Raw genomic sequence first — 16,345 nt, 5'->3', positions numbered from 1 at the left:
ATTGAAGTCCCCCAGCAGAACAAGAGAGTCCCCAGGAGGAGTGCTCTCCAACACCCCTTCCAAGGACTCTAAAAAGGCTGGGTATTCTGAACTGCCGTTTGGCGCATAAGTGCAAACAACAGTCAGGACCTGTCCCCCCACCCAAAAGTGAAGGGAGGCTACCCTCTCGTCCACTGCGATAAACCCCAATGTACAGGCACCCAGCCTGGGGGCAATAAGTATGCCCACGCCCGCTCGGCGCCTCTCCCCGTGGGCAACTCCAGAGTGGAAAAGGGTCCAACCCCCCTCAAGGAGACTGGTTCCAGAGCCCAAGCCGTGCGTCGAGGTGAGTCCGACTATATCTAGCCGGAACTTCACAACCTCACGCACCAGCTCAGGCTCCTTCCCCATCAGAGAGGTGACATTCCATGTCGCTAGAGCTAGCTTCTGCAGCCGAGGATCAGACCGCCAAGGTCCCTGCCTTTGGCCGCCGCCCAGATCACATCGCACCCGACCCCTATGACCCCTCCCATAGGTGGTGAGCCCATTGGAGGGGGGACCCACGTGCCTTGTTCGGGCTGTGCCCGACCAGGCCCCATGGGTATAGGCCTGACCACCGGGTGCTCGCCATCGAGCCCCACCCCCAGGCCTGGCCCCAGGAGGGGGCCCTGGTGACCCGCGTCCGGGCAAGGGAAAACGTAGATCTAAATTTGTTCTCTTCACAAGGGGTCTACTGAGCCGCACTTCGTCTAGTTCCTCACCCAGGACCTGTTTGCCTTGGGTGACCCTACCAGGGGCATAAAGCCCCAGACAGCATAGCTCCTGAGATCACTGGAACATGCAAACCCCTCCACCACAATAAGGTGTCAGCTCCAGGAGAGGTGCAATAAGTATATTATGATATAATAATAAAATAATTAATATCACCAATTCACTGCCAGTTCCCTATGATATGAACACTTTGATCATAATACTAATTTGTTATTCTGTATCCAGCCAGCCGCTCTATGAAATATTTTCCGTAATTCTTATATCAGTGTTATAAATTACCTTTTCTTCAATGACTTACAGACCAGGGTTTTCTATGTTTAAATTAACAATCATTTTTCTTCTTTCCAATGCTGATGTTTTCTGGTACATTAAGATGGAGGGAATAATGAAAAACTGAGGTAAGCATACATCAGCATTTACAGCAGTGTGGGGGTCCAGCTAGCAGCATTTACAGCAGTGTGGGGGTCCAGCTAGCAGCATTTACAGCAGTGTGGGGGTCCAGCTAGCAGCATTTACGTGGGAAACTGCCATTATAATTATGAGAATCAGGATATTGCTTTTCATTTTATTCTTACATGTAACTATAATAAACTTGAGATGGTATCCCATCCAGGGTGAGCCCCTGCCTTGTGCCCTGTGCTGCTGGGGATAGACTGCAGGCCTCTTGGAAGATGGATAGATGGATTTTACAAAACAGTATAACATGTTATGAAATAATCATTGTAAAGCTGGCAGTTAACAATCTCTATCTATTCTCATGTTCTACAGTATTATTAAAGCATCCTGTTCCTCACATGGATCCTGTGTAATAGTACAGATGTGGCTGCACTGTGTTGCTACAAAGCATGTAAGACTTTAATGTTCACATCCATCCTCTTATTCAGCTCCTTGGTCCAGCTGGTTCTGTATGTAGGACTGGGCTCATTGGTGCTGCTGTTGGTCATCATCATCATCACATGGAAAGTGTGGGACAAACACAGTGAGTATCTGCTGATGCAGACGGTGTGTAAGTGACCTGAATTTTTGCAGAGTTACAGACACTGTTTTACAGACACTGCTGTGAGCAGAATAATTTTCTGTGGCTTTTTTCCTCATTTCTTTCTTGTAGAGAAAAAAATGGCCAAGAGACAAAATCCGGGAAGGACAGAATTGACAGTAAGTTCATATTTAATACGGAAAGTCCAGAAGAGTGTTTCTCAGCCTGTGGGTCGCGACAAGTTTTGGAAGGGTTTTGAGCCCCGAGTTGGACAATTGTTAGCCCACTTTATCCTTCTTTAAAATGTTAGAATCAGAAACAATCACATTTTTTCAGTTGTTAAATTGTACCTGGCATGATGTTCAATTTGAGTGGACTGGCTACACTGAAAAAGTTACTTTGAATGAACTGAATGAATCAGGGACAGTGGTTCCCCACAACTGGAATGAGTTTTCTGAAGATAAAACTCTCTGTTTAAGTTGATGCATTCACTTTGTGTTCTAACAACATAGTATAGTTGAAATAATCTCACCAAATGTATCTCCTGTGTTAGATCAATATTTCATGAGCATCCTTAGCTGCTCAAATTTGATCATGAACAGAACATTTTGTAAGGTCGGTATTTGGCAAAGTCTTCTTCATGATAGTAGGTAAAACTAACCAGTGCTGTTAGGTTATATATCAGGGTTCCCTGGAATGTCGGGCAAGATTATGGTGCTGATGCCATACATATCATGCAAATATCTGACATGTGACCTTTATATCTCATTTTTATATATAGAATCTCATTATGGTGGGAGTCATAATGCAAAAAATATTTGGTACAATACTTAAAACAGTTTTGAAATGTACTCGTTTGTAATGTTTTGTAGTTAAACTATATTGTTGAGGCATGTATTTAACAAAAAATAGCATGTTTGTGGAATCTGCTGACTACTGCAGTGCATGATGGGTACGATATTTGGAAGCTACTTAAATTTCAGCAACTGTAACTGGCATAGGCAAGGCCTAGGTGTGAATTTAGAGAGGAGGACATGGTCCATTTTTGCCCCAGAGCCCAGTGGACCCTGAAAAACTAAAACAAAGCTTTTGTTAGTTCAGTGTGTTTCTTCACATTCCAACGTAACCTTCTAATTTATCTTTATGGTTCAGGCTAAACTGAATAAATTACTTACATTGAGGCAACTTCAAATATTTCATGTGATCCATTACTTCTAATATTTTAAGTGCTTCAACATTTCCAGCATTTTATTTTTTTCAGTCTACAGTTGTTCTGCAACTGGTTATTTACCTAATTTAAGTTGAATGAAAGTGATTAAGTTGGTTTGATTAGACATGAGAAAATTTTGTGAGATTAACTCAACTATATTCTGTTCTCAGAACACAAAGTGAATGCGTGGACTTTAAAAGAAGGTTTAATTTTCAGAATACTCGTTCTAGTTGTGTGGAACTACTGTGCATGATTCAATAGTATTATTCAAAGATTAATGCATAAAAACTAATACATTTACATTGCATCAACATTATTTAAGTAACAAGTAAGGTGAATCCTTTATTTCAGTGACTCATTAAAACGTTTATTTTTGTATAGGAATATGATGTGAAACTGACTTGAGGAGTGATTGTTTGAACGCTGTGCTGTGACTTTGTTCTAGCTGAACCCAAACCATGAATATACAGTAACTGACAGAAGTGGCATCATCGAGGGAGCCCCCCCAGGGCAGGTAAAGTGCAGGAATAAAATATATACAGCGAGACTTGTGAGAGTAGTCTGTTTATCTATATGTAAAAAAGTCATATTATTTTATGTAATACAGCTTCATAAACCAGGTGTTACATTGTGGTTAAAGAGTTTTCTAAATAGAAATAAAAATTAAATCATATTGGACAATATTGGGGGGCAGCAGTGGTGGTGCAGTGGTTAGCACTGTTGCCTCACACCTCTGGGACCCGGGTTCGAGTCTCCACCTGCGTCACGTGTGTGGAGTTTGCATGTTCTCCCCATGTCATCGTGGGGTTTCCTCCGGGTACTCCGGTTTCCCCCCACAGTCCAAAAACATGCTGAGGCCAATTGGACTTGCTAAATTGCCCGTAGTTGTGCATGTGTGAGTGAATGGTGTGTGAGTGTGCCCTGCGATGGGCTGGCCCCCCATCCTGGATTCTTCCCTGCCTTGTGCCCATTGCTTCCGGGATAGACTCTGGACCCCCAGCGACCCAGTAGGATAAGCGGTTTCGAAAATGGATGGATGGATGGACAATATTGGTAAAGATACAAATCATTAAATTATGCGTCAGATTATCACCAAATTCACCAACAATGACATTCCATTGCTGTCAGTTAGAGAATGGACAGGTGGTTCTGTAGAGATACATGGTCATAATGTTCCTCTCTCAGGCCTCTGAGGAGCCTGGTGCTGATGTCACCTACAGCTCCATTGTCCTGCGAGACCCAGAGGTAAGATGGTTTCATGTAAATCAGGGTTTGGTTCAGGCATAGGACCAGTATCACACTGAGAGTGACACGTATATGAATAATGCACTGACTGGGCAGGTACATCTACACCTCAGCTGATCTCTCAGATCCATGTGTATGAGAATTAGCTGTAGTGTACCAAGAAGTACCATGATACCCCTGATATTTCATAGTGATTCACATGGGAGGTTTGGGAGTTCATGGATTTGTGGTTTCAGTACAATGGTTGGTCTTGTACCTCCACTGTAACCAGCTAAATACTCTCAGCAGGTGTCCTCTAGATGTTCTTCACACTGTCCTGCTGTAACCCCAGCCAGCGACGTGATCTACAGCTCAGTCGCCCTGAAGCACAGAGAGGTGAGTTTGGACAATCTGCTGTAACATGAGCTGTGATACATTTAGCCTGTCTGATGCTGCAAACATGTCATATAGTCAGGACCATACATATTTGAACACTAACTTAGGAGTTTCAGCTCGTTAACATGTGCCACCCTCTTTTTAAAGGGGGCATAAGTAATTGGACAATTCACTTAAAAGCTATTTCATGGACAGGTGTGGTCAATTCTTTCATTCTTTCATTATCCATTAAGCAGATAAAAGGCCTGGAGTTGATTTGCGGTGTCTTGTTTGCATTTGGAAGATTGAGGTATGAACATACAACATGCGGTCAAAGGAATTCGGTATGCAGGTGAAACAGGCCATCCTTAGGCTGCGAAAACAGAAAATAACTATTTGAGAAATTGCCACAACATTAGCAGTGGCAAAATCCACAGTTTGGTACATCCTGAGAAAGAAAGAAAGCATTGGTGAACTCAGCAACGCAAAGAGGCCTGGACGTCCACGGACGACAACAGCAGTGGATGATCGCAGAATCGTTTCCATGGTGAAGAGAAACCCCTTCGTAACAGCCAACCAAGTGAACAACACTCTCCAGGAAGTAGGTGTGTCAATATCCAAGTCTACCATAAAGAGAAGACTGCAGGAAAGCAAATACAGAGGGTTCACTGCAAGATGCAAGCCACTCATGAGCCTTAAGAATAGAAAGGCTAGATTGGTCTTTGCAAAACAACATCTAAAAAATCCAGTACAGTTCTGGAACAGCATTCTTTGGACAAATGAAACCAAGATCAACCTGTATCAGAATGGAAAGAAAAAAGTATGGAGAAGGGCTGGAACAGCTTATGATCCAAAGAACACCACATCATCTGTAAAACATGGAGGCAGTGTGATGGTTTGGGCGCTCATGGCTGCCAGTGGCACTGGGTCTTTAGTGTTTCTTGATGATGTGACACAGGATGGAAGCAGCCAAATGAATGCTGAGGTGTTCAGAGACATCATGTCTGCTCAAATCCAGCCAAAGTGATTGGGCGGAGTTTCATGATACAGATGGACAATGACCCAAAACACACAGCAAAAACACCCCAGGACTTTATTATAGCAAATAAGTAGAATATTTTTGAATGGCCAAGTCAATCACCTGATTTAAACCCCATTGAGCATGCATGTCACTTGCTAAAGACTAAACTACAGACAGAAAGACCCTCAAACAAACAGCAACTGAATGCTGCTGCAGTAACGGCCTGGCAGAGCATTAAAAAGGAGGAAACCCAGCGTCTGCTCATGTCCATGAGTTCAACACTTCAGGCAGTCATTGCCTGCAAAGGGTTTTCAACTTAGTATTAGAATTGAACATTTTATTTGCAGTTATGTTAATTTGTCCAATTACTTATGAGCCCCTGAAAGGAGGGGATTGTGTAGAAAAAATAATTAAAGCTGAAAGTCTGCACTTCAACTGCATCTGACTTCTTTCTTTTAAAATGTATTGTAGTGATGTACAGAATTTAAAAATGGAAAAACTTTGTCTCTGTCCAAATATTTATGGTCCTGACTGTATATTTCCTTTGACATCATATACAGCCACGATTCCAACATCATACATGCTGACATTTTAAAATCTTAAAATCTTAAGCCAGATGAAAGTGAACTAAAGAGATTCCCCTCATTAATCTATCACTCTGGTTCATTTCCGGTTCCTGTAGCAGTAACATTAACACACCAAACTCCCTGAAATGCTAAGGAAGGTGTTAGTACCTCAGAAACCAAACTGATGTTAATGCTTATCTGTTATTCCTCATCCAGTAGGGGGCAGCAACACAGAGAGGCTCCTCTACATGTGGGGAGCTGCTGCTCTGGATGAGAGCTGTGAGGGACACGCAGATACTCCAGTGATGGGGAGGGATCATCACCAGAGAGGAGAATCTTACAGTGATGTGAGCTGTATTTACATGGCATGCAGCACTGTCACATTACAGTGTGACAATAAGAATCAGCCAGTGAGAAACAGACATTCATGGCTGTCGTGCATTTGAGCCACAATCATGGAATTATTTACTTACTTGTACCTCACTTTGGACAGAAGCATCTGATAAATACAGGTCCTTCTCCAAAAATTAGCATATTGTGAAAAAGTTCATTATTTTCTGTAATGTACTGATAAACATTAGACTTTCATATATTTTATATTCATTACACACAACTGAAGTAGTTCAAGCCTTTTATTGTTTTAATATTGATGATTTTGGCATACAGCTCATGAAAACCCAAAATTCACTTTCATGCTTCCATCTGCTGAAAAGCTTTATGGAGATGAAGATTTCATTTTTCAGCACGACCTGGCACCTGCTCACAGTGCCAAAACCACTGGTAAATGGTTTACTGACCATGGTATTACTGTGCTCAATTGGCCTGCCAACTCTCCTGACCTGAACCCCATAGAGAATCTGTGGGATATTGTGAAGAGAAAGTTGAGAGACGCAAGACCCAACACTCTGGATGAGCTTTAGGCCGCTATCGAAGCATCCTGGGCCTCCATAACACCTCAGCAGTGCCACAGGCTGATTGCCTCCATGCCACGCCGCATTGAAGCAGTCATTTCTGCAAAAGGATTCCCGACCAAGTATTGAGTGCATAACTGAACATAATTATTTGAAGGTTGACTTTTTTGGTATTAAAAACACTTTTCTTTTATTGGTCGGATGAAATATGCTAATTTCAAAATCATCAATATTAAAACAATAAAAGGGTTGAACTACTTCAGTTGTGTGTAATGAATCTAAAATATATGAAAGTCTAATGATTATCAGTACATTACAGAAAATAATGAACTTTTTCACAATATGCAAATTTTTTGAGAAGGACCTGTACATATAAATGCAAGGTATTATTCTGCTGCTCTGTTGGTTTTCATTCATATAAAAGGAAAAATATTATCAATCCTAGTTGATTTGTATATAAATGTTTATTATGAGAATATCCAGTATTTTGTGGAAGTATTTGCCAGTGTCTGATTTTCTCCCGTGTATGTGCAGTATGTATTGGTGAGGAGTTAGTGCGTCTAAGGGCTCTGGCTTTAATGTTATGCTCCTTTATGTACTTCACTGCCCCCTGCTGGAGTAACTTTGACATGGGCGCAGGTTAAAAAAAATGATGGAAGTAAAAAATAATGAACCCTTTTGCGTTATCTTGCAAAACATCTGCATTGTCTTGCAAAACTTTGCCAGATGTATCTTGTCATAATTTTTTCCTTCCTTTTTTTTACTCGTCACTTAGTAGCTCTGTATGTTTCAGTACTTGCAAAGTATCTTTTTCTAAGAGGAAGTTATACTTTTGTTTATTGATAAGTGGAGTATTATTTAAAAAGCAGAACACCGACAGTGTGACTCGTCATACACAATGTTAATAAAAATGCTTTTCATGCATGCTGCAGTGGTGTCTCAGTGTGTAACACGGACGCCTCGTACTTTCAGGGGTTTGGGTTTGAATCCTGCCCCTGGCTGTCAGTGTGCTGTTTGGGCCCCATGCTTCCTGGGATGTGCCCCAGGCTGACTGTGACCCCATCCTGGGCAAGGGGGAAAGATGGATGATTTAAAAACATTTAAACTCATGAAAGGGAGGCAGTGAGTTTAAGGAGAGTCAGGAAGTGAGTGTCAGTCTCCACAGATCTGAGGTCAGTGAGACACACGTAAGACTCCTCTGATGCTCCTCTTCATCCTCTGATGGGCCTCTGGGAGAGAATCACTTAATCTTGGATGGTTGTTTTTCACTTCCTGTTTATAATGACTAACAGCAGACATCCTAAGACAATGTATAAATTCACTACAATTTGACAGCACGTAGTTCCGCCCTTAACTGTGTATGAGCCTCTGATGAGCGAGCATCTCCTATGGGTTAATGTCGGCTAAGAGGTTATACTCAGAGTAAAGACTTCTGGGCTGACTGACTGATTTTAGAATTGATTGCAGTCTTTTCTATGTCCACTATGTGGCAGCACTTTACAGAAAAGTTATAATTCTATCATTCCAACTACATGATGTATGCTGGATTGACAAAGTCTACAGAAATACAGACATATTTCAGTACCTCCATATCTGTACCTGTAATCAAAGTGAGACTGATTAGTGTGCAGTTGGCTGGAGCTGCTATTAGCAGCCTTTAGTGTGTTTTATCTGTAAAAATCTGTGTCAGTGACCTCTGCCTTTAGACTGACACTGCAGGGAGGGCTGACCTACCACTTGTCACTCTCACTGTCTCTAGTCAGGGGCGGTCTTACTGGAGGGAAAGGGTAGGCAGCCACCTAGGGACCCTGAAAACTTGGGGTCACGTGAAGACAGAATTTCCAAGAAAGTTATGTTTAAGGATATCCATCCATCCATTCATCCATCCATCCATTTTCCAAATCGTTTATCCTACTGGGTCGCGGGGGGTCCGGAGCCTATCCCAGAAGCAATGGGCATGAGGCAGGGAACAACCCAGGATGGGGGGGCAGCCCAATGCAGGTCACACTCACATTCCATTCACGCACACATGCACACCTACGGGGAAGAACTCGAACTCCAATTAGCCTCAGCATGTCTTTGGACTGTGGGGGGAAACTGGAGTACCTGGAAGAAACCCCACGACAATATGGGGAGAACATGCAAACTCCACACACATGTAACCCAGGCGGAGGCTCAAACCCGGGTCCCAGAGGCGTGAGGCAACAGTGCTAACCACTGCACCACCATGCCGCCCCTGTTTAAGGATAAAACATAATTAAATCATTTACAGTATAGCAATATATCTATTATTTGCATTTTCAGCGACAGTATTCAGGATAAACAGCGTTGCCCCCTGTCTGGGCTGTAATGGACCGTGGCAGGTGTGGCAGGCCCCACAGTGGAGATCCTCCTAGTGGAGGCTGCCCAATGTTCTGCAGCCAGATCCTCTGGCATTTTCCTTTTTTTTGTATCAACAACCTACACGTGCCTGTTATTCTTCAACTCCACAGCTTGGGGGCTGTGACCATAGAAGCCTAACTGCCCATGGTGGGAACCAGTGCAGGTCGGGGAGGACAGGGGTGATGTGTGCTGAGCATTTAGTTTGGGTAAGCACACGGACTACAGAGTTTATATACTGGATTCGAGTAATGGATTCAACTGGGAGACCAATGAATAGGGCATTTCCATGATCTAGATGATGGGATGAAGGAGCATTTCAGCGTCCTTGGTACTGAATGCAGGTGTTTAATGCTGCAGAGATGAAGGTAAGCTGTCTTAGACAGATCGTTTGATCTTCAGAGGTGAGAGCAGGACCAAAAATAACAACATGGTTACATAGGCGGGGGGGGGGGGGGGGGGGGGTGATGATGAGTACCTGAACAGTACATGAATAAACAGGTTAAAACTTTTGCGCTGACTTGTCTACAGCTGGTGCAAAATGCCGCCGCACGTCTACTAACCAAAACGAAAAATCCAATTTGTCAGATTTGTCGCATCGCTCCTATTTTAGCATCGTTACACTGATCGGCAGCAAAATGCTACCGTTTGTTTTTAAAGCGCTGAATGGGGGAGCGCCATCCTATATCAGTGACCTCATACATCCATACTGTCCACCGAGAGTCCTGGGATCGTCCAATCAGCTGCTGCTCTCCATCCCAACCAGCCATCTGAGGAGGAAAGGCGACCGTGCTTTCTCCGTGGCCGGGCCCAACCTCGCTCTCCATGTGCGATCTGCCCCCACCATTGAATGTTTTAAGTCGAGGTTAATAAACTCAATTATTGGCTGAGGCATTTTAGACAAATGTGCAGTGTGTTTTATTGCAATTTATTTCATTACATTTAAGCATATTCTATTTATGTTTTTTGTGTATATTTACAATTTCACGCACTTTTATGCATATCGTTTTTATTGTTGTAAAGCACTTTGGTGAGCCACTTGTTGTTTTAACAGTACATTACAAATAAAATGACTTGACTAATATGAGGGCAGTTTTATCAGGATTAAGCTTTAAAAAAATGTGTAGCCATCCACAGCTTTATTTCTTATAGACTGTCATACCGCCCAAGAATGTCAATCAGGTATGATTGTAATTTCGATAGGGGCCACCTGTACTACAAACCTCCCTTAGATCGTGTCGTCCTCTTGACTCCTGGTGTGAGATGAACTTTCTCAGGCTTGAAGCTAAAGCGGCTCTTCCTGGTCTAACAGAGACCACAAGAGGGCGCTTTTTCCCCTCGTAGACATTTTAACCCACTGTTTTTAAACTCCCCATCTTAGCTTGAAATCCAGTGTGATAAAACGTCTAAAGCAGGGGTGACCAATCTTATTCATAAAGGGCTGGTATGTCTGCAGGTTTTTGGGGTAACCTTTAGGTCGGCTGTTCAAACCCTAGTGTGAGAACAGTTCATCAATCAGTCCTTTAATTAGTAATCTAATTAGGTAGCTGCAGTGAAAACCAGCATACACTGCTGCCCATTCTGGATAAGATTGCCCATCCCGAGTCTAAAGAATCCACTGGTGACAACAGTGTGCCTGGGTTGTCCTGGGACCCACTCAGATGGAACTCAGCCCCACCCATTCCGAATTTACAGTGAGTGATGTGATAAAACGATTGTGTCTGACAGGTGTGTGTATGTGTGTGTGTGTGTGTGTGGGGTCACTAACCTCCCTTTGATGCCTAGGCCAATGTGTACCTCTCGTACCAGGGTAGGCCTTGTCTCAGGTCACCTGGAATTTAAGCTCTGTGATATGTGCATGTGATCCTACATCTATTACATCAGTGGTTCTCAAACTTGGTCCTCGGGACCCACTGCCCTGCTTGTTTTCCAGCTATCACTGCCCTACACACTGCTGATTACCTGGATCAGGTGTGTTCAGTCAATCAGAAGCTGAAAGACAGCTGGGATTTGTGTGTGGGGCAGGGATAGCAGGAAAACAAGCAGGGAAGTGCGGTCCGAGGACCGAGTTTGAGATCCATTGCATTACACTAACAGCAACCCAGGCCCCATTGTGCAATATCCCGGAGTGCAATATTTCAGCTGCCATTTAGATTACGACAATATACATTCTATTTATGTACATGACCACACAATTATACTTGCACATTTCATATCTGCATAATATATTCTTAATAGCACGTAAAATTTGTTTAATTTGTCGGTTTACTCTTTTTCTGTTTTTAATTGATATTTGCTATGTGGGAAGGTATTGTAAACTCTGTTGCAATGACAATAAAAGAATCATATAATGTCGCCGCATAATGGACACAAAGAAGATTGCAATCAATTCTAAAATCAGTCGGTCAACCACAAGTAACCTCAGCACGCTGCACACAGGAAGTGACAAACCTGACACTCGTCATCCATCGTTCTGCATGACTGCCTCTCTGTTCATATTATTTCTGATTATGCAATACTGAGAGAATATGATTTTACAACAGGGATCATCCATCCATCTTACAGCTGTGAATACTGGTCAGGTTGGTGGGCATCAAGGATCAATTAGAATATAAATATACAGGACGTTTTATGTATTACCCAAAATTTGCTTAAATGTGTCAGTTATCTGGCTCTTCATCTCAACTACACTGAACTGTGGAGTGAGAGAGAGTGAGAGCCTGTCCCAGAGTAAGTGATCCTCACCTGGAGGCCCATCAGTGAAGAAGAGGATGAGGAGGAGCATCAGAGGAGCCTTATGTGTGTCTCACTGACCTCAGATCTGTGGAGACTGACACTCACTTCCTGACTCTCCTTAACCTCACTGCCTCCCTTTTATGGGTTTTAAATGCTTTTAAATCATCCATCTATCTTTCACCCTCTTGCCCAGGCTGGGGTCACAGTCAGCCTGGGGCACATCCCAGGAAGCACGGGGCCCAAACCAGGGACACAAACAGCACACTGACAGCCAGGGGCAGGATTCAAACCCAAACCCCTGAAAGTATGAGGCGTCCGTGTTACACACTGAGACACCACTGCAGCATGCAGGAGCAATGAAAAGCATTTTTATTAACATTGTGTATGATGAGTCACACTGTCTGTGGTCTGCATTTTCAATAATACTCCATTTATCAGTAAACAAGAGCCTAACATTCTCTGGAAAAAACCTAAAGCTTTTATACTGAAATATGATATAATGGTAACAGGGAAGTTTTTAATTCCACTGTCTATAGCAAACAGTGAAGTAGCTCCAGCAGGGGGCAGCAAAGCTCTTAGACCTCGGTATCCCCTGTATATGCACAAGACACTGACTAACACTTTCCTAAAATACTGTATATTCTGGAAACTACATTATACAGATGAACTAGAATTGCTAATGATATTTCTTTTCCATTAATATGAACAAAAAGGGACAGTTCACACACCACCAAGTTAATGCCTTACATATATTTTAATGAAATTTTAATTTCTGCAAAGCAACATACAAGTGAGACAAATAGCACCTCAGTTAAGGTTCAGATGCACAACAGCCATGAATGTGTGTTTCTCACTGGCTGATTCTTACTGTCACACTGTAATGTGACAGTGCTGCATGCCATTTAAATACAGTTCACATCACTGTAAGATGCTCCATTCTGGTGATGATCCCTCCCCATCACTGGAGTATCTGCGTGTCCCTCACAGCTCTCATCCAGAGCAGCAGCTCCCCACATGTAGAGGAGCCTCTCTGTGTCGCTGCCCCCTACTGGAAAATGACAGATAAGCATTAACTTGCTGCTTGATTTGTTAGTTCAGCTTTTGAGGCACTAACACCTTCCTTAGCATTTCAAGGAGATTGGTGTGTTAATGTTACTGCTACAGGAAACGAAATGGAAATGAACCAGAAAGATAGATTAATGAGGGAAATCTTTTTAGTTCACTTTCATCTGGCTTAAGATTTTAAAATGTCAGCATGTATGATGTTGGAATAGAGGCTGTATATGATGTCAAAGGAAACATATGACATGTTTGCAGCATCAGACAGACTAAATGTATCACAGCTCATGTTAGAGCAGATTGTCCAAACTCACCTCTCTGTGCTTCAGGGCGACTGAGCTGTAGATCACATCATTGGCTGGGGTTACAGTAGGACGATGTGAAGAACATCTAGAGGACACCTGCTGAGAGCATTAAGCTGTTTACAGTGGAGGTACAAGGCCAACCTTTGTGCAGAAACCACAAATCCATAAACTTCCAAACCTCCCATCGGAGTTACTGTGAAATTTCAGGGGTATCATGGTACTTCTTGGTACACTACAGCTAATTCTCATACACATGGATCTGAGAGATCAGCTGAGGTGTAGATGTACCTGCCCAGTCAGTACATTATTCATATACGTGTCACTCTCATTGTGATACTGGTCCTATGCCTGAACCAAACCCTGATTTACATGAAACCATCTTACCTCTAGGTCTCGCAGGACAATGGAGCTGTAGGTGACATCAGCACCAGGCTCCTCAGAGGCCTGAGAGAGGAACATTATGACCATGTATCTCTACAGAACCACCTGTCCATTATTTTACTGACAGCAATGGAATGTCATTGTTGGTGAATTTGGTGATAATCTGATGTATCGGATAATGATTTGTATCTTCATAAATATTGTCCAGATTCAAGTAGTTTTTATTTCTATTCAGAAAACATTTACCATCATGCCTCGAGATTCACATCTTTTTATACAGAAACAAACTAATGAGTTATTGGCTGTTAACAGAGTTTGGTTTCTATTTTTGCTCTCTTATAAAATACAAAACTCTGCAAAGTGTTCTAGAGTTTCCTCCCATATTAAACACTGACTGACTGACACTTACTGTCCTTCCTGGATTTTGACTCCTGGCCACTTTTTTCTCTACAAGAAAGAAATGAGGGAAAAGAAACAGAAAATTATTCTGCTCACACCAGCATCTCTGCTCTGAACTGTATGACAGCTGATTACCAGCCTGCGCTTGCAGGTAACCAGTCAGTGAATCCCAGCCAGTCCTGGTTGGAGTAACTAATTCATTTAGGGTTTTATATGCTCAGCTGGCTGGACACAGACTCAGGAGGTCAGAGGAAAGTCTGCAGGATCATGGAGGAAAGGCTCCTTCAGGGCTGCTGTCCTCTGATGTCCTGTTTGTACTATAGTGGATTTTAGCTCTGCACTGTTATTCCTTTTCCAAAGGGTTGTGACCACGTTCTATGTTTTAATGTCACTGCATAGACCTGTGTGTCTGAATACTGCTGTCTGTGTCCCTGTCCAGCCATCTTTGGAAAAGGATAAAAGCATGAAGTTGCTGCTGCTTACAGGAGTGCAGAGGGACATGCATCACTGCTCAGACACTCAGGTCACTTACACACCGTCTGCATCAGCAGATACTCACTGTGTTTGTCCCACACTTTCCATGTGATGATGATGATGACCAACAGCAGCACCATTAAGCCCAGTCCTACATACAGAAACAAGCTGGACCAAGAAGCTGAATAAGAGGATGGATTTGAACAGTTAAGTCTTACATGCTTTATAGCTACACGGTACAGTTACATCTGTATTATTACACAGGATACATGTGAGTTTGCATGTTCTCCCCATGTCGTCGTGGGGTTTCCTCCGGGTACTCCGGTTTCCCTCCACAGTCCAAAAACATGCTGAGGCTAATTGGAGTTGTTAAATTGCCCATAGGTGTGCATGCGTGAGTGAATGGTGTGTGAGTGTGCCCTGCGATGGGCTGGCCCCCCATCCTGGATTCTTCCCTGCCTTGTGCCCATTGCTTCCGGGATAGACTCTGGACCCCCCGCGACCCAGTAGGATAATCAGTTTGGAAAATGGATGGAAGTTTCCCATTACTGTGTGATCAGGTTAATACTGTTAGCTGTACCAGCACAATACTGAATACTCAGTGTTTCCTTATGCCCTCCTTCAGCAATGGGAACAGCAGAAAGGACTGGTCATTAAAAAAACCCTGGTCATTCAGCAAAGATCCTTCAATACATTCAGACAGACACGTAAAACTACAGCCATCCACCCATCTATCTTCTAACCCCTCCTCCTGGTCAGGGATGTAGGGTCTGCAGCCGATCCCAGGCAGGACAGGGCACAGGGATGGAGTACATCCTGGACGGGATGGCAGTCAGTCACAGGGCACATAGACACACACTCTCTATTAGAGACACCAATTAGCCTGACTGTATGTCTTTGGACTATGGGAGGAAACCCACACAGCATGTAGAGAACATGCAAACTCCACACATATACAGCAGAAGTGAGATTCAAACCTCTAAACATGGAGGTGTGAAGCAACAGCGCCACCTACTGGGCCACTGTGCCATCCATCCATCTATTTTCTGTAGCTGTTTGTCCTATTTCGGGTCACAGGGGGTCTGGAGCCTATACCAGAGGCTATGGGCACCAGACAGGAAACAGCCCAGGACGGGGGGCCAGCCCATCGCAGGGCACAGTCACACACCAGTCATTCACACACACACACACACACACACACATACACACACACACACCTGTGGACAATATAGTAACTCCAATTAGCCTCAGCATGTTTTTGGATTTTGGGGGGAAACTGGAGAACCCAGAGGAAACCCCACAATGACATAGAGAGATCATGGAAACTCCACACACACGGAACCCAGGTGGAGACTCAAACTCTGCTTCCAGAGGTGTGCAGCAACAGTGCTAACCACCATGCCACCCCAGTAAAAACTATGACCCAAATAAATATACCGATTTAACAACAGCTGAAAACGGGGAATTTAACTTATTTCTCAGTGGTTAAATGAGATGTTTAAAAAGGCAGCTAATAACATTTAAATTCACGCTCTTTAGGTTTGCACTAACTTCAGATGAGGGTGTTTTATTCACCCTA

At 43.2% G+C, this 16,345-nt stretch overlaps 2 protein-coding genes across 28 annotated transcripts in view; one reads left to right on the top strand and one right to left on the bottom strand.

Moving 5' to 3' along the window:
* LOC125740818 (CMRF35-like molecule 1) overlaps nucleotides 1-6,258 on the top strand; it is a 133,458-nt gene extending 127,200 nt beyond the window's left edge. For both annotated transcript variants that reach the window (XM_049012483.1, XM_049012482.1), the window contains exons 5-11: nucleotides 1,124-1,148; nucleotides 1,635-1,729; nucleotides 1,859-1,905; nucleotides 3,382-3,450; nucleotides 4,122-4,181; nucleotides 4,467-4,556; nucleotides 4,793-6,258. In XM_049012483.1, the coding sequence (XP_048868440.1) occupies nucleotides 1,124-1,148; nucleotides 1,635-1,729; nucleotides 1,859-1,905; nucleotides 3,382-3,450; nucleotides 4,122-4,181; nucleotides 4,467-4,556; nucleotides 4,793-4,891 (485 nt within the window). In that variant the 3' untranslated portion in view covers nucleotides 4,892-6,258. The remainder of the gene's footprint in view (nucleotides 1-1,123; nucleotides 1,149-1,634; nucleotides 1,730-1,858; nucleotides 1,906-3,381; nucleotides 3,451-4,121; nucleotides 4,182-4,466; nucleotides 4,557-4,792) is intronic.
* The window catches only part of LOC125740819 (CMRF35-like molecule 1), a 243,944-nt gene that overhangs the window by 167,786 nt on the left and 59,813 nt on the right, over nucleotides 1-16,345 (bottom strand). The gene's annotated exons all lie outside the window — the stretch shown is intronic.

This window comes from Brienomyrus brachyistius, chromosome 4, assembly GCF_023856365.1.
Source record: "Brienomyrus brachyistius isolate T26 chromosome 4, BBRACH_0.4, whole genome shotgun sequence".
NCBI classification, from domain to species: Eukaryota; Metazoa; Chordata; class Actinopteri; order Osteoglossiformes; family Mormyridae; genus Brienomyrus; species Brienomyrus brachyistius.
This window is presented reverse-complemented; position numbering and strand designations above follow the sequence as displayed.